Source organism: Cibotium barometz, chromosome 2, assembly GCF_041138505.1.
Source record: "Cibotium barometz isolate CiBa-2024 chromosome 2, ASM4113850v1, whole genome shotgun sequence".
NCBI lineage: Eukaryota > Viridiplantae > Streptophyta > Polypodiopsida > Cyatheales > Cibotiaceae > Cibotium > Cibotium barometz.
Window position 1 is genome coordinate 16,929,750 of NC_141047.1, and position 18,519 is coordinate 16,948,268.

At 40.5% G+C, this 18,519-nt stretch overlaps 1 protein-coding gene across 1 annotated transcript; it reads left to right on the top strand.

Annotated features, from left to right (window-relative positions):
- Nucleotides 1-9,180: 9,180 nt before the first annotated feature.
- On the top strand, nucleotides 9,181-13,121 carry LOC147640727 (flavone 3'-O-methyltransferase OMT1-like). The gene is made up of 3 exons (XM_086808917.1): nucleotides 9,181-9,987; nucleotides 10,771-10,835; nucleotides 12,755-13,121. The coding sequence occupies exons 1-3, from the start codon at nucleotides 9,231-9,233 to the stop codon at nucleotides 13,055-13,057; spliced, it is 1,125 nt and encodes a 374-aa protein (XP_086665043.1). The 5' UTR covers nucleotides 9,181-9,230; the 3' UTR covers nucleotides 13,058-13,121.
- The last annotated feature ends 5,398 nt before the right edge of the window (nucleotides 13,122-18,519 follow it).

Here is an 18,519-nt window from a genome sequence, read left to right on the forward strand (position 1 = left end):
ATTAATGCCATTCCATAATGTTTAGAGCTCTTTAGTAATGGAGCCAAGCAGACATGTACGTCCTTCACTTTGTGCTTCCTTTGGATGAGAATAGGAAGAGACAAGGGCCTCTACTTGATAGAAAACAATGGTGGGATAGTGTGATCGACCAAGAAAACTAGACATGTGGACCATGTTGTGGAACACAACACAAATGGATTCACCCCATTTGTTGCAAGCCCAAAACCCAAATTCCATGGACCATGTGAGAATATCAACCACTTGTCCTCTATGTGATTCCATGCTAATAAGTTAGATAGAACTTACAACTTTCCAACCTTTTGTCAAAACTATTTACATACCATGTCAAGAGAAATGCAATGGACTTGCATATAAACATATGCATTATCCTTGGAGGTAGAAAAAAAGGCCTTAGAATCTTGTAAGAAGTGGTAGCTACCTATAGATTTTACATATATTGATGTGCATAACACTTGGGACAAGTAACTACATGTGCAAACTCATTGCAAAAGAGCTAGCAATCGTTTGGGCAAGCACGCATGCTCTTATAATCCAACCCCATTTCTGCCAATGTCCTCTTTGCCTCAAGATAAGAGGAGGGCACACAGTTCTCCTTGGGCATCAACTTTTGCAACAACTAGAACAATGCTGACACTTGCATTAGATCACCCAAGTGTGCCACTTCTTGTAGATTAAAACTAGCAAATAGTGCTTAAGTTTTTGTTAACGCTCTTGCACCTGCATATAAGTTTACCTTTTAATTCTCCTAATACGCTCCTCTCATGCATTATGTTCCAGTTTGTGTTTAGGAAATGCATCTTGTGAAAAAACATTGGCAAAAAATGCCTCAACCATCTCTTCCATTGCATCCTTGGGAAACACCTCATCTATAACATTCTTTTAAACTTCAAATAGCACATCATCCCTCACCTTTAGCTTTACTTGTCCTACTTTGGTAATAAAAAACTCTAAACTTTAAACTTCAAATAGCACATCATCCCTCACCTTTAGCTTTACTTGTCCTACTTTGGTAATAAAAAACTCTAAACTACCATGCTATTTTTTCCCACTTTCTCTTTGCAAATGTTGTTGAGATATCGAGCTCGTCTAGTGAGGCAGTGGACACTGATGACCCGCCTGGGGGATAGGCCCCACACTTACACCACTGGCATGGTTGGTGAGATCTTGGGTGATATGCGGCCAGTGGGATGACAGGCTGTGTGACAGCCATTCTAGAGACTGGCATAGTTATAGCGCCAGCTCATTTAGTCGGGTTCACACTATAGAGGACTCGTGTATGTATTGGTTGAGTACCTTTCATATTACGTGTACTCTTATCTTGTATATGGTGTGTTGAGTGTTGAGTAGAGAAGAAGAAGATTTTCAGCCTCTCACCTTGTGTGTTCTCTATTAGGGTTTTGTGAGTGTGTGTGTGTGCTTGCAAGAGCTCAAGCTCTCTTCCCCCCTGCATCTTTTCATGGTATTAGAGCCTGGTTCGTGCTAAGGGCTGAGCTGCAAGCAAGAGAACCACAGGAAACGGTACGAGGGTAAGAGCTTCAACTACTCTTCCCTATTGTGTTGGTGACTACACTCTTGTCGGGAGCTCTACGGGAGGCACCGGCAAACGGTCTCTAATTGAGGAGCTTTCTTCGCGGGAGTAAAGCTATAGGGCAACTATACAGTCCTATCGGATTGGTCCTATCGGACTGAGATTTTTTTGGCCGAAAACGCGTTTCAGGCGCGTTTGGACCTCCGTTTTTTAGAAAGCAGGCGATTTCGAGCACTGCGAGTAAGTCATCGATTCTCTGCAGAACTCTGTTTTAAGAACTGTAGGAAGACAAATTGACTGTGCAGACACTGTGGGTGCTGCAAAGAGGTCTACAATTGCCATTGGGTGTATGTATGCACATTGAAGTCACTGGTTGTGACATTTGAGAGTACTACAGTACCGCTGTGCAGAAAATACAGTATTTGTGTAGGAAAAACCAGAGTGCAATTTCTGGTAAAATTGTGTGTTTGGCAAGATGTCTAATGATGGCATAACACAGATTGTGGCTGAGAAGCTGAATAACTTCCATGCTTGGAGGTTCAGGTTGACAAATTTCCTGATGGGAAAAGGCTATTGGGACTACATAGAAGGTGAGCATGAAGAGGCACCGGAGATACCGCGACTGCTATGCAGATGTGAAAGAGTTTAAAGACTGGAACCAAGGAGCCAGGAAGGTTATGTATTGGCTCTCCATTAGTATACAGGATACCATGATTGGGCACATTCAGGATGCCAAGTCTCCCAAGGAGGCGTGGGACACCTTGGTAAAGCTCTATGAAACAAATACCAAGGCACGTAATATACAGTTGAAGAATGAACTTTAGCATGTCTGTGAATGACTATGCACTGAAGATAAAGGGTATTGTGGAATCCCTTGCATCTATTGGTGTGTCAGTAGATGATGATGACAAGGTGGAAGTCTGTCTACGTGGTCTCGGGCCACAATACAAGGCGTTCAAGACGTCCATTCAGACTCGGGAAAACATTCCCAACTTTACAGATTTGGTGTCTATGCTGATTATCGACGAAGAGAAGAGCTTGGGTGAAGACCAACAGTCTTCACAAAGCAAAAACAGTTCAGAGCAACATGCCTTCTACACAAGTTCAGGAAGAGGACGAGGTAGAGGAGGTCATGGACGCGGTCAAGGAGGTGGCCAAACAGGTAATCAGAATTATGGTCAGCAGCAGCATCAACAACAACAGTCCCAGAATCAACAACAACAACAACACGCAGGTGGAAGAGGCAAATTCAGAGGCAGGGGGAGTCAAAGAGGCCGTGGAAATTGGCAAAGGCAATATAATGATGCACGTGCATTAGGAACTCAATGGAGTCTTCTTGGGCCCTTTAATTTGCCATGAGGTTATGGAAACGTTTAACTTTTTGACAAATAGGAGCCCGCCATGTAAGCAAAAACCATTGGTTTGTAAGAGAGGTGTAAGAGTGGTCAAAGGGTGCACTTTTTTCCCCAAAAAGGGAGGGGGGCAATTTTACAATTTTCGGACCTCCATAACTTCTACATACAAGCTCCGATCTGAGCGGAGATTACAGATCCGTGATCTACGCATCAAGAGCTTTCCATAGATATGTTACATGATATGGTTTTATCCGCTAGATTTTAAATTCCATTTTCCCTCCCAAATTCAAATTCGAATAAAGTAGCCGTTTTGAAGCTTCAAATTAGAAAACGTTTCTTCTTAAGAGAAAAGGTTTGACTCCCTTAAACTGCCAAATAAAAGGGCCCAAGAAGACTCCATTGAGTTCCTAATGGAATGCTATTATTGTGGTAAGCCTGGACATGTGCAGGCAGAATGTTATAAGAAGCAGGCTGACATGCAAAATGGGAAAAAGCAGCAAAACAACTATGCATCCTCAAGCAGAAATAATGAGGATAATGAAAGGTTGTTTGTTATACAGCATGTCATGAATGCCATGTCTAAAAATGTTGATGCAGCACAAAAAGATAATGTATGGTATGTGGATTCAGGCGCTTCGAACCACATGACGAGTCATGGGGAGTGGTTCAAGGAGATGAAAAACCCGGAAAGACCAGGTTTTGTGGAAACAGGGGATGACACTGCTCATTAAATTGCCCACGTTGGAGATGTGTCACTGTCTATGCAGGATGGCAAATTGAAGTACCTTGCAAATGTACTTCATGTACCGAACATAACAAAGAATCTAGTTTCAGTTGGCCAGATGATTGAGCAGGGTTTGCAGGTTCGGTTTAACCTTGATGGGTGTTATGTTAAAGATTTCAAAGACAAGTGCAGGTTGGTTGCAAAAGGCAATAGAGTGGGCAGAATGTTTACGTTGAATGTAGACATGCCTGAAATGAGTGCTACGATGTTTGCAAATGGTTCAGGAATTGTTGCAGACACAGACATTTGGCATAAAAGGATTAGACATGTAAATGTGCAGAGATTGAAGTCTATGCAGACAAAAGGAATTGTGACAGGGCTGCCAAAATTTAAAGTGGAAGGTATGCAGAAAATATGTGAAGCATGCCAATTTGGGAAGCAAACAAAGCATGTGTTTCCACGTAACAGATATGTGAGCAAAAATGCACTAGATGTTGTGCATTCTGATGTTTGGGGTCCTACGAAGACCATATCTATGGGAGGCTGCAGGTATTATGTGACTTTCATTGATGACCACACAAGGAAAGTGTGGGTATATTTCATGAAGGAGAAGAGTGAGGTGTTCACTCACTTTCAGAATTTCAGAGTTTTAGTTGAAAAGCAAACAGGGAAATATGTAAAGTGCCTAAGGTCAAATGGAGGGGGAGAGTACTTCTCCAATGAGTTCTCTGAATTTTTGAAGAAGAATGGTATTCGGAGACAGTTTACATGCAGATACACTCCGCAGCAAAATGGAGTTGCTGAGCGAAAAAACAGGCACATTGCTGAGATTGCGCGAGCATTGATGGAAGAGAAGAATATGCCGCATTGCTATTGGGCTGAGCCTGTTTCTACAACAATATACATCATGAACAGGACTCCAACTGCAGCCATACATGATGTAACTCCAGAGGAGAGGTTTACTGGCAGAAAACCAGATTTGTCTCATCTAAAAGTCTTTGGATGCATTGCATATGTGCATGTGCCAGATGAGCTGAGAACTAAGCTGGATCCGAAAGCTGAAAAATGTGTGTTTATTGGATATTCCCTTGAGCAAAAGGGATACAGGTGTTATAACCCTGCTACATGTGAGCTGAGGGTAAGCACGGATGTTGTGTTTGATGAGATGAGCAGCTGGTATGTTGCTGAAAAAGAAGCTGTTGGGGCTAATGTGAGTGGAAATGTGGTTGTACAGAATGCAGGTCAGCAATCACAGTCTTTGAGTGGACCAGGAGAGTCCTCATCTAGTGGATCTGTTGATAGACCATGGAGTGTCAGGCTACGTCATAATACCAGCCCTGCAAATGTGATTAGTACATCACGTAAAGGAAAAGAGAAAGTGGTTGAGCCCCTTGGTATGCCTGACATTTCTGCAGGGCATGGAGAGTCTAGTGGCTCAGATATGAGCCTTGATGAGGAGCTTGGGATCCCAGCTATGAGAACACCTGGTGTAAAGAAGGCTATGGAAGCCATGAATGAAAAGCTGTGAAGATCTGGTAGAGTGAAGAACCCTGTGCAGAGGTTTACTAATGATGGTTATGTGGCACACCACTATGCATATATGGCAAAGGTTGTGCAGGTTGTTGAGCCCACATGCATTGATGAGGCTATTGGAAATGTGTGTTGGGAGAAAGCTATGGATGAGGAGATGGATGCACTATATGGAAATAAAACCTGGGATTTAGTGCAATTGCCTGAAGGCAAGAAAGCCATTGGATGCAAGTGGGTGTACAAAGTTAAACATAACAGTGATGGAAGCATAAACAGGTACAAGGCTAGATTGGTAGCCAAAGGATATGCGCAGACATATGGGATTGATTATGAGGAAACTTTCAGCCCAGTTGCCAAGATGGCAACGATGAGAGTTGTGATAGCAGTGGCTGCGTCAAAGCAATGGTCTTTACATCAGATGGATGTAAAGAATGCATTCTTGTATGGGGATTTGCAAGAAGAGGTGTATATGTTGCAACCACCTGGTTATGAGGATGTGGGTCACCCCGAGCATGTTTGCAGGTTGAAAAAAGCCTTGTATGGCTTAAAGCAAGCACCAAGAGCATGGTCTGACAAGATTTCTAAATATCTTGTCACTATTGGCGTTCATGTAGCCAATGCAGATTTCTCATTGTATGTGAGACATGGTGATAGAGGAGTTGTGCTTGTTGTCATCTATGTAGATGACTTGATCATTACGGGGAACCATGATGCAGAGATCTTTGAAAGATCTTGCTAAGACAGAAGTTTGAGATGAAGGATCTGGGGGAGCTTAGATATTTCTTGGGCATTGAGGTGATTAGGTCACCACATGGTATTGGATTACTGCAGAGACAGTATGGCTTGGACATGTTGTCCAAGTATGGTATGACAGGCTGTAAGCCTATTTCTGTGCCATTGGATCAGAATGGCAAGTTGAGTGCAGATTCAGGAGAGATCTTGGAGGATCCTACTATGTATAGGCACATAGTAGGAAGTTTGATCTACATGACGATCACCAGACCAGATTTGAGCTATGCTGTTGGGTTGGTGAGTCAGTTTATGCTGTTGAGTCAGTTTATGCAGGTTCCACGGAAACCGCATTTGGATGCAGTGAGACGCATACTGAGGTATGTGAAGTCTACTTTGCATTGTGGACTATTCTATGAGACTGGGACAGAGATATGTGTACATGGGTACACAGATGCTGATTGGGCTGGTAGTATCTCAGATAGGAGATCTACTAGTGGATTCATGTTTTCTTTGGGGAGTGCTGCTGTGACTTGGAGCAGCAAGAAGCAGCCTACGGTTGCTCTATCGAGTACAGAGGCCGAGTACAAAGGAGCTGCTATGGCAGCATGTGAGGTAGCTTGGTTGAGAAAGCTACTTGCAGATTTGGATAGACAAGTTGTCATTTTCTGTGACAACATTAGCAGTATACAGTTGGTCAGGAACCCAGTCTTTCATGCTCGTACGAAGCACATAGAGGTCCACTACCACTTCGTCAGAGAGAAGGTCTTGGCAGGAGATCTTGACCTTGTTTATGTCAGCACAGAGGATCAGGTAGCTGACATCTTTACCAAAGCATTGGGTACAGAGAAGCTCCGCAGATTCAGGGCTTCGCTTGGTGTACATGAGATGGAGTTGAGCTCGAGGGGGAGTGTTGAGATATCGAGCTCCGTCTAGTGAGGCGGCGGTGGACACTGATGACCCGCCTGGGGGATAGGCCCCACACTTACACCACTGGCATGGTTGGTGAGATCTTGGGTGATATGCGGCCAGTGGGATGACAGGCTGTGTGACAACCATTCTAGAGACTGGCATAGTTATAGCGCCAGCTCATTTAGTCGGGTTCACACTATAGAGAACCCGTGTATGTATTGGTTGAGTACCTTTCATATTATGTGTACTCTTATCTTGTATGTATTGGTTGAGTACCTTTCATATTATGTGTACTCTTATATTGTATATGGTGTGTTGAGTGTTGAGTAGAGAAGAAGAAGATTTTCAGCCTCTCACCTTGTGTGTTCTCTATTAGGGTTTTGTGAGTGTGTGTGTGTGTGCTTGCAAGAGCTCAAGCTCTCTTCCCCCCTACATCTTTTCAAATGTGTCTTTAATGTTTTTGTGTGTGTAGGTAAATCAGAGCTTACTTGGGTAGCTCATGGGAGCTGGACATCACATCTACTTTTCACATAATTGGGACTCGAGCATGCATTTTGTCTCCCAAGTCCCCAACGTGAGTCTTTTCTCCACTATCCACTCTTGGCCTTTGAGGTGAATTATGTTTCTTTACCCTCTTGTGTTTACAAATAAAGTCTGGGTAGCATTATTTTTGTTAAATTTAGAGATTTTTACTCAATACAAATGCATGGCCCACGCATATGAATGTGTGTAAATATGATTCACCAAATTTTGGCAATGCAAGGTGGTGCTCTTTGTAACAATGCACCCAACACATGGTCTCATATATCTAATAGTTCAAAACAGTATTGAATGACAAAACAAGAGCTTTTAATGGATAAAAAGCATTTAGTGTTTGTTTTTAAACAATTTTCATACGGCATGTGTAAATTTTGATAATTACACACAAAATATAATTTTGGTTTTAAATTGTTGACAAACATTTTTTAACAAGGAAGGACTCCTTTTTTAGTTTTAAATCATTGACAAACATTTTTTAACAAGAAAGGGCTCGATTGCATTCGTTTAGGCGAGATTTTTTAACAAGAAAGGGCTCAATTGCATCCGTTGAGGCGAGATTTTCTTTTGAGTGCCAAAATTCTAATAGTATTTTTTAATTCAAGAAAAGAAATCTATTAGAAAAAAAGACAAAATTGTTCTTTTAAACCACTTTTTTGGAAGTGGAAAAGCGTTAAAATATCATGTCTTTGGTTGAGATTAAAATGTTTGAAAAGTCAATGAAAAGATTTATTTATTTGTTTCTCTTAAAGAAAACTTGCAGGTCTCCTTAAAATGACTAAGTTTTCTCGCAATCATGTTAGGCTTATGATTTTCTTTTAGTAAAAAAAGTAGTGGTGGTTATTCAAGGCTATTTTTTTTAATAAAATTTTTATTTGTTTAATCAAGGCCAACTTTTTTATTATGATGTCACAAAAAGATATTGATAGATAACTTTCTTGAAAAAATTATTGTTCTTCACCTTCAAGCGAAGAATTGGGATTCAACACTAAGACCAAAGATGTATTATTGATAGATGACTCTCTTAAAGTCTTGTTCTTCTCGCCAAAATTCCTTTCAAGGCTAAGAATTAGGATTCAACACTACGACAAAATATGTGTGAGAAAAAATGTGAGTAAATCATTATCAGAAAGAAAGAAGTAGGGTTCAATGCCTTGAAATCGGTGGATCATGACAATGAAAGGTGGCTAAAATCATTACTTCAAACAAAAAAATTAGTACTTGACTTGGATGCTTTGGAAGAAACATTTGAAAATGTGGATGGAGAATTATAATAACAGGAATTGTAACCCACAAGGAAAACAATAGGAGCTAATCTTTGCCAATTGCTATTTTTTGAGATTTTTCTGTTAAAAAAAATACCAATATCTTATGCAAATTTTGGCCATTTTGAAGGGATATAGAAAATATTTTCCCAATTTTAGATATTTTAAGGCATTTTTAAAAACATTCATCCTATTTTTTTATAATTGTAAATTTATATAGAAAGAATAATTACCAACCCACCTACACTTTTATATATATATATATATATATATATATATATATATATATATATATATATTCATAGAGGCATCTTATTTTTTACCCTGGCTTCGTTCTAAGCAAAGGAATTGGGTTTTAGCTACTATTCTTAACTAAAAATGGATGATACCATAAAGAGCAAGTAATTGGTGTTGGTGGGGGGTAGGCAGTGAAAGCTGACTAAAAAATGCGTGAAAGTTCTCTAAAAATTTTGAGCTTTCTTAAATTCAATTTTCAAAAGTAAGCCATGCGTCTCTTTCTGGCTCTCTCACTCACACACTCTTAAATAGAGAGCTGTCTTTCTCTCTCTCTCTCACACACACACACTCTCTCTCACAGACACACAGACACACACCCGGGGGGGGGAGAGATGGGCGAAACTGCTCAACGTGAGGAGCGGCTGCTTTCTGAGCTTCCGGGAGTTGAAGACCCTGCATGGTTGAGAGTGCTGGAGCTGGGCTCCTTGTGCTGCTTACCCATGGCTCTGAAAACTGTAATCCGCCTCAATGTCATGGGCATCCTCGCCAGCCAACCACACCACCTCCTCTCACCCGCCCAAATAGTATCCCACATCACCAACGTTTTCCACCATCCAACGGCTGCCGATTCTCTAGATCGAATCCTACGGGTATTAGCTTGCCACGGCGTCCTCACTTCCTCCCTAGAGGAGGAAGACTCGGAACACACACACAATCCTCACTATGTGAGAAAATATGGGCTCAATGAAGTTAGCAAATATTTGGTCAAAAATGAAGATGGTGCCTCTCTTGCCCCAATGATACTCCTCAATCTAGACAAGGTTTCTATGGACGCATGGCATTGCTTGGATGTAGCCGTCCTCGACGGTAGCGTTCCCTTCAGCAAAGCTCATGGCAAACATCCCTTCCCTTATGCCCAAGATAGCCTCTCCTTCAACAATATCTTCAACTCCGCCATGGCCAACCATACCAAGCTCTTCATCCCGTTGTTCCTTGACACCTACTCCATCTTTGATGATGTAACTACCCTCGTCGATGTGGGCGGCGGGCTCGGATCTTGCTTGAGCATGATCATCTCTAAGCACCCTCACATGAAAGGCATCAATTTCGACCAGCCGCATGTGGTTGCTGCTGCACCGCAGTATCCTGGTAATATCTCATAAGCCATCCACCACAATATATCATATGGGGTGACTCGATAAGTTTTAGAAGTCATTAGCTCATCTGTTCCACAATAAAGAATGGGTGTAAATGGATAACTAAGTTTTTTTCAAATGACTTTAAACACATCATGGTTGAACATGTAGCTCGTGAATTTAGGTGTGATTGGTAAAGTATTTTGTCATTTAACTCCTTGCCACTTGGTGCTTGTGTATCTATACATACATACATATCAAGTCCAAGTGGGCTCCCGTGCGTGTGTTTGTGTGTGCGCGCGCGCACATACACACGCACACACACACACACACACACACACACACACACACACACACACAAACAAACAAAGACATGAGTACATATTTTTATACATATGCACGCATGGTTGCATTGTATGTTATGAAAGGCAACCTAGGACCTTGAGGTGCTTAAACTTTGAAGAAAAACTATAAATTTAAAGAATTTATGTAAGCACACATGAATGCTTTTTTAAACCATTTTGAAACCAAAAAGGAAGACTTTAAGTTGGCTATGATGCAACGTGGCATATATTCAATAAATGTTTTACATTGTGCATGCACTCTTTTGATCACCATTGAGTTTAATCGATTTTTTCTAAATATGTTCTCCATAGTCACATGCAACTTCTTGCTTAAACTCTTATAGTCTATCATGTTGATGGCTTAATATGAAAGCTAGGTTTATACTTATTAAACATATGCCACTTGCAACCATCTAATGTGAGAATGCAAATCAATTTCCTTTACTACACAGGTGTTGAGAATGTAGGAGGAGATATGTTTGTGAGCATCCCCGAAGGCAATGCTATATTTATGAAGGTATTCTTTTCCTTAATCTTGATGATGCAACAATACGTATTGTGATCTGTGAAAGTGTGTTGAAATCTACAAGGTCATATCATGGCTCCATTGAAGTTCTTTCTCAAGTTTAACAAAAATCTTTCAGTGATTAAGTCTTTAAACCTTTGAAAACCTATGATTTGAATGAATTTCACAAATTTGACGGGCCTTATATAGTTACTCAAATTTATATATAGTACCCATTATCAAATGCATAATTAATAAATATATTAAAAAATGTATTTTTGCTCTCTCTCTCTCTCTCTCTCTCTCTCTCTCTCTCTCTCTCTCTCTCTCTCTCTCTCTCTCTCTCTATCTCTCTCTCTCTCTCTCTCTCTAGCATTCTCACATTAAAGACAGCCAATGTCTTTTACATTAAAAAGACATACATTTCATTATTTTTCTTTAATTTTTTTTAAATGATCTATAAAATATTTATAATTAAATATGTCTCTAGTTCCATGTATTTAATTCCAATATTTTACATGTCTTTTAGGCATCAAAAGACATGTAGGATAGAGATGCAGTTTCTTTAAACTAAAGCCTTCTTTTTGGGATATGTAATCCAAATGCCGCAAAGGAGCTACATTGTACTAGCATTCCAAATTTTAGCCAAATTCAATGGCAAAATGAGGGACAAGTGTGTGTGAGATGCTTCTTAGCCATTGACACTATCAATTTTGAAGCTAACACCCTACAAGTTATAGTTCTCTTAAGCACAAAGTCTAAAGAGTAAGATAAATCTACTATAGCTATTCAATATTCAAGTTTGTTTTAAAAATAGCTTCTTTTATTCTAACGTGGTCTTTGGGTAAGTGATTTGAGTGTGCGCTTGGGTAGCAAAGTGTGTGAGTTCAAACTTGGCTTTGTACCTCTTGAAGAATCTGATGAAAGCATCAATACTAAACAAATGCACACAATAATATTAAAAATATTGTTTGGGAGGATTACTCATGCAAAATAGTGCTTTCACACGAGTTTTTAAACGTTCTTTTTTTTAACTAATCATGTGCCCTTTTGGAAGGACCTTGACTTGTTTCACAATATCTTGAAAATTTTTAATCCATATAATGATTTAAATATGCCAAAAATTTACCTTGATGAACTTTCTTATAAAGAAATATAGGCAACAACTTGAGTTTGTGAATGGGGGGCACTAAACAAGCTCTTTCCCAAAAACTATAGTTCATTTTAAACACAAAGAACTCAAAAATGAGGGGGCAAGTGAGAAACATAAACATACAAGATTGATAACATGATCTAGAGAAAAACACTACTCTTACAAAAAGCTAGAGAACATGCAAGTGAAAAACATAAATATGCAATATTATCTTTGACACGCTCTAGGGCAAAACACAAGTCCTACAAAAAGACTAGAACATGTGTGTATGTATGTACCTACATATATCTATATTATGAATATATATATTATGCACTCTTACATATCACCATCATTATTATAATTGAGATACATCTCTACCTAGATGCTAGTGCACTGTTAAAATACGTGCACACACCACTTTTGTAACTTCATTGACGTGCACTTTAAAATAAGTACACACACCACTTTTGTGTCCCAATAGAATTATGACTTATAATATTCTTAAATGAAAGAGCTAAAAAAAGGAGGTCAATCAATCTAAAAAACAAGCTTCCTTATTGCCATGATTTGTGTTAAGGTTTTTATGAACTTGAGTTAGTTAGCAAAGGGCACTTAAAACACGTAGATTCAATTGCTTGCATTTATAGGGGATCGTTGAGTGCTTGACTAATATGAACATTTTTGCTAGCCTTGACACATTATGTAGTTTAACTAAGTTTTTAAAAATATTCAATCATTGCTTTTATAAGAAACAATTACTCCTTAACTCTATTGTGATATGTTTTGGCAAGGGCAGTGGATATTACACAATTGGAGTGACGAGCATTGTGTAAAAATATTGAAGAATTGTTACAAGGCTCTTCCAAAACAAGGTGGTAAAGTGATCGTGGTGGATGCTCTACTTCCATATGGAGTGGAGAGTGGGGCAAGGGCCCGTGTAGCCTACCAACTTGACATCCTAATGCTTGCTTGTCATCACGGTGCCCGAGAGCGCACCTATCAAGAGCTTCTTACCATTTCTAAACTTGCAGGTTTTGCACGCATGCAAGTTATCTCCAAGCTAAATGAGTGCATTATTGTGGAACTTTACAAATTTTAGGGAGGATCTCTCCTCTTATATGACACCCACAAAGTCCATCTATCTACATGCATAATGCATTAGCTTTCGTATTCTAACTTATAAATCCCATCATGAGGTTCCAAACCTTTTGATCATTCTATAGTGTTGGAATGGATTTATTTTTGCAATTATATGGATATTGAATTAAAAATTTCCATCTCCACCATACATACATGTAGAATTACCTCCTTCTTAAGCTTCTTGAATGAAAACACCCTATAAATATAGAAGAAGACAAACTTACAAATTATGGATTTAGCTTGAAGATGTTCTTACTTTATCAAACATTATAGTTCAACCTTATTTGTGATAATCATAAAATAGCTACACTTTTTTAAAACATAAAGTTGGGCACATGTGCATATTGGTGTATGTTTGATTTCGATCACAACATTTTGAATCTAAATATCCATGCAATACATCACCACATTTTCTACAAGTCTTAATGCCTTTAAAAAAATCATTTCTATAAAAATGTAATTTTTTTAAGAAAAACTTATGCATGTTAGGTTTGGGTAATTAATGAATTTTTTAAATTCTTTTTGCATGCTTAAGAACACTTTACAATAGCCTACTTAATTCTCTTAATTCATCCTCTAACATATATTTTAAACTCTTATGTTAGGGCTAGGAATAGAAACTTTTCTATATTTTATTTGCTTTCTTCTTTGCATTAAAAAAAAATCACACTTACAAAAACAATCCAAAAAATCTCAAGAACTAAAGAACATCTACATGTGTTGCACTCCTAGTCTCAGTACACTTGCAAGAACATCTACATGTGTTGCACTCCTAGTCTCAGTACACTTGCAAGAACATTTACGTGTGTAACACTCCTAGTCTCATCAGTACACTCCACTAGTAGAATAATGAATCCAAGATTGGTGCAAGTAGGCTTACCTTAGATCTATATATATGTCCAGACACGCGCGTGCGCGCACCCCTCGGGTGGTCCACTATGTAAGAATTACCTATAGCACGTGTGTTAAAGGGATATTTAAATAACGCCTTATTTGTAAATTTTGTATCTTAAATGTACCCCTTGAGGATGGAATTTTGTGATAAAACTGACCCTCTGGTATGGACTTTTTCTCTTTTTGAACTAGTAAACCCCTTATGTATGTACACTTTTTTGTAAGTCCACCAAAGAAAAAATCCCTTCTATTGAATGCATGTGCTATCTTACATAACTTTTACTGAACCCCTCAAGACACACACATACACAAACACACAAAAGCATAGGTTGACATTCACACAATACATATACAAAGGGTTATGTTGAGAGAGAGAGAGAGAGAGAGAGAGAGTGAGTGAGTGAGATAGAGAGAGACAAAGAGAACTATTAGAGCCAACATAAAGTGGCTAGGCTTATGATTAATGGTGGGGTGACTGAGCCCATTCATTTGACAAGATCAGTCAGGGCAGGGATACCCACTTAGCCCTCTCTTGTTTGCAATTGTTACGCATCCAATCTTATCTCGACTCAATAAGCTAGTGGACGACGGTGAAGTTGTAGGGCTTACTCTTCCAAGCGGAGAGCAGATGGTTGTCCAGGCATTGGAAGATGATTCTTTCATGTTCCTTAAGGCTCAAAGAGATAATGTTCAGAAGGCTAAGGCTTTTTGGGATACTTTTAGTCTTGCTTCAAGGTTATACATTAATATGCATAGATCTTCTCTGATATGCTCTGTAGTACCGAGAGTGATTTTCTTGGTTTGGGATGGAATGGGAAGGTCATACAAAGGGGATGCATCACATGCCACTTGGGTTATCTGATTAGAGTTTATGTTGATTCACAAGCTTTGTTGGCATGGATTTCTGTGGATGACTCCGCCGGTCCTTGCTAGGGAACTTGAAGACAACCACCACAAACACTATGGTTGGGAGAGAAGGGAGCGTGGATGGGAAGTATACCCACCAAGGATGAGCCGACCTCACTAGCTAGACATGCAAGACCTAGGCTCTACACACTGTCTACCATGCTCTCCCACCACCACCTAGCACCGCAGTACCCCTACAGGTCTCTCACTAACACCACACACACCACACACACCTCACTCACCTTGCTTACACAAAGAGATAGACAAAACACCAAACAGAGCACAACACTACCATCACAACAATACCAAAAAGGAGTGATACAAGCGAGACTCCGCTCCGATAGAAGGAATGTGCTAGAACTCCAGGTGATACCTGGGAGAGTGTCCTCCTCTGTGAGAGTATGTCCCAGACTATCTGTATTCTGCCGACGAGAGAGTGCTCCCCTTAACTCCTCCTTGGGTGTCCTCCTCCTCGGATGGTGCTCAAGAGGATCTGTCCCTGCCTTGGGAAAGGGAGAGGGGTGTTGCCTCCATGAGTGCCATCAAAGTTGGCCATGCACGTATGAGATGTCGAAGGGGACCAGCGGCGGTCAGAGGGGTCGAAGCGCACTAGGCGGTCGGAGGGCACCAGCAATTGGAGTCATCGGAGGGCACCGACGGTCGGAACCATCATCGGAGGGCACTGGGGGTCGGAGTGGTTGGAGCACACCGGTGGTCGGAGTGGTCGGAGCAATCAAAGGGCACTGATAGTCGGAGTGGTCGGATCAGTCGGAGGGCACCAGTGATCGGAGTGGTCGGAGCACACCGGCAGTGACGGCGGTCAGAGTCATCGGAGGAGGGCATCGACGGCGGTGACGGCGATCGGAGTGGTCAGAGGAACTGGCTTCCCATCCACACGTCACCCACTACTACTCAATTCACCGTCCCGATGAATGCTAAGAAAACACAAGTGAGCCTCTGGGAAAAACATCCGGCAAAAGCAGGCTGCCAGGCATACTTCATACAATGATCCTTCCAGGTAAAGCTTCTCGAGAGATACAAAATAAATAAAAATGAATCAACTAGGCTCGTGGGCAACTTCATCCAATGAGCTATAGAAAAAAATGATTGAACAAGGAGCTCCTGGGCACTTCATCCAGCAAGCCATTTCTTAGAGCTCCTGAGCACTTTATCCAGCAAGCTATCACTAACTGTATTACCACTGTCATCCCCCGGGCAAAGCATCCAACAGAAGGTTACCTCAACACAAAAGCACAAAAACCAATCTAAACAATAATAATCACTGGCCACTTTGTCTGGGAAAAACTTCCGGCACGAAGTCCAGGCATACAAGATACAGAATGAAATCTGGCCATGGCCAATACATAAAATATTCCACCTCATTAACAGAAAAATATTCACTTCTCCCAAGCATCAGTAGCGTGTGCCAAGGTAGCCTCCCAAAGAACTTTTGCTTCAGTGTCAAGAGTGCTCATAAACTGCCACAAATATGCCCATACCAAGGGCTTGGCAGTCCAAGGGTTGTTGAGAAGAGCTGCACATGCACCTGTTGTGTTATGGTATTGCATTATGGTATTGCAGAGCGATGAATTAGGGGTGTGCCCTTCAAAGTTTCTCTGCAACCTAGTTGCACCCCATGCCAAGAGCTCTTTAACACATTTAGATGATCCTCTATGTGCTGCAAAATGCTGTAGAATGGCTGGAGTAGGCTACCAAGTGTAGAGATGTAGCCCTCTATGTCCTGCAAAATGTTGTAGAATGGCTGGAATGGGCTACCAAGTGTAGAGGTGTAACTCCACATGTTTGTGCCACTATGGGCATCTGGACAACATCTAAAACTTGTTGGACATAATACGGTCGGAGCGGTCGGTGGAGTATGGAGGAACTGGCTTCCCGTCCACAATTTCTGCAAGGATAAATGATAAGTTTGCGTATTGGAAATCTCAGGGTTAGCCTATGCATGTTTGGCTCAAAGTGGCACAATCCATTATTATTGGCATGATATCTTTTTTCTTGCCTTTATTGCCATGGACGGGCAAAGCTTTGCATTTAATACAATAGCCAATTAGATTTATGTTATGGAAAAGAGCATGAAATAAGCCAGGGTAGACGTGGATTTCTAGGGAACATGTTACTACTCCAAAGACGAGTGGAGGCAACCCTATTATTAGATGTCAGATTACATATATGGCCTTTATTGCAAGATATGTGTGTATCTTAAGAGTCATGGGTGGTAATGGCTAAGGCCCTCATACAGGAGGTTGCGCTTGTGCATGGTAATACCAAGATTGATGGTACATGGTGGGATGTAGTGAATGGGTCCCAAAAGGTTCGAGTGGTGGCTTCACCTCTCTCTTTCTCATTTGATGATCTTATGGAAGGAGGATTTGGCACACACTAAATGAAACCCTTCAGATGAGCAGTTGTGCAGTTGAATTCTATAGCAAGTGAGGTGTTGGCTACTTCACGACTTTGGGAGTGGCCTGACAAACTTGTTGAGCGGCCAAAATTCAATAGAATGTCTTGATTTTTAGGACTAGTGAGAATTATGGATGCTTTGTTGCCACGTAGAGGCCGCTTATTGTCTTTTCGAAAAATTCATCAATATCTTTGGGTTCCAAGGATATGTACAGTTATGGGAGAAGGTGAGAGCATACCTTACACCATTTGGTGATATTCCTCAGCTGGAAGATCAGCAACCTTGGTTAGATTGGGTATTTAGAAAGCTTCATGGCATTTTCCAGCATACAACAAATTAAGTGTACCATATGATGGTGGAAGATAAGTGTTGGATCACTGAGAAGGCTAATAGGGTATGGAACATCAGGAAAAGTAGGGCTTGGTGGAAGGAAGTAATCTTACAGGGCTGGTGATCTAAGATTCCATATCAAGGGAAGGTGTTCCTATGGCACATGCTAGTTGGAGGCCTAACATTGGGGGACTAGTTGCGAAATCGGCAGATTGCTTCCAGTAATTGTGTGTTTTGTACTACATGTTTGGAAACATGCCCGCATCTTTTCATTTCATGTTCGATGTGGCAAAGAAGGTGTGGGATTTCCTTTCTCACGTATGGATTCTGTTTTGACAGATAGGCTTGTAAAGGTTAAAGACTCGATTTTTGGCAAGATTTTTGAATGGTCTGGATAACCCACAACATTCAATTTTCTTTCATTTTTTCAGGTGGATAGGTTTGTGGTATATCTGGTTAACTAGGAATGCCTTCATATTTGATGCAAAAGTGGGTATTATAGCTCACATAGGTCGTATAAAAGTGCTACTAATGTGGCAAGTATCTTCCTTGTGGCAGTCAACTCATTTGGTGGAGAATGACATGGCTATATATTGGATGAGGGTACTCGAAGCTACACATGTGATTTGGAGTAATTAGTGAGGGAAAGCTAGTACATCACATGGTGACCATGTGGCCATTTGTAAAGTAATTTTTGGTAACATATCTTCTATTACGAAGAGAGAGAGAGAGAGAGAGAGAGAGAGAGAGAGAGAGAGAGACAAACAGACAAATAGATAGACAGAGGAACTACTATATAACTACAAATAGATTTCCACTTTGGTTTCAAAATGGTATAAAAAACATTCATATGTGCTAACATAAATTCTTTA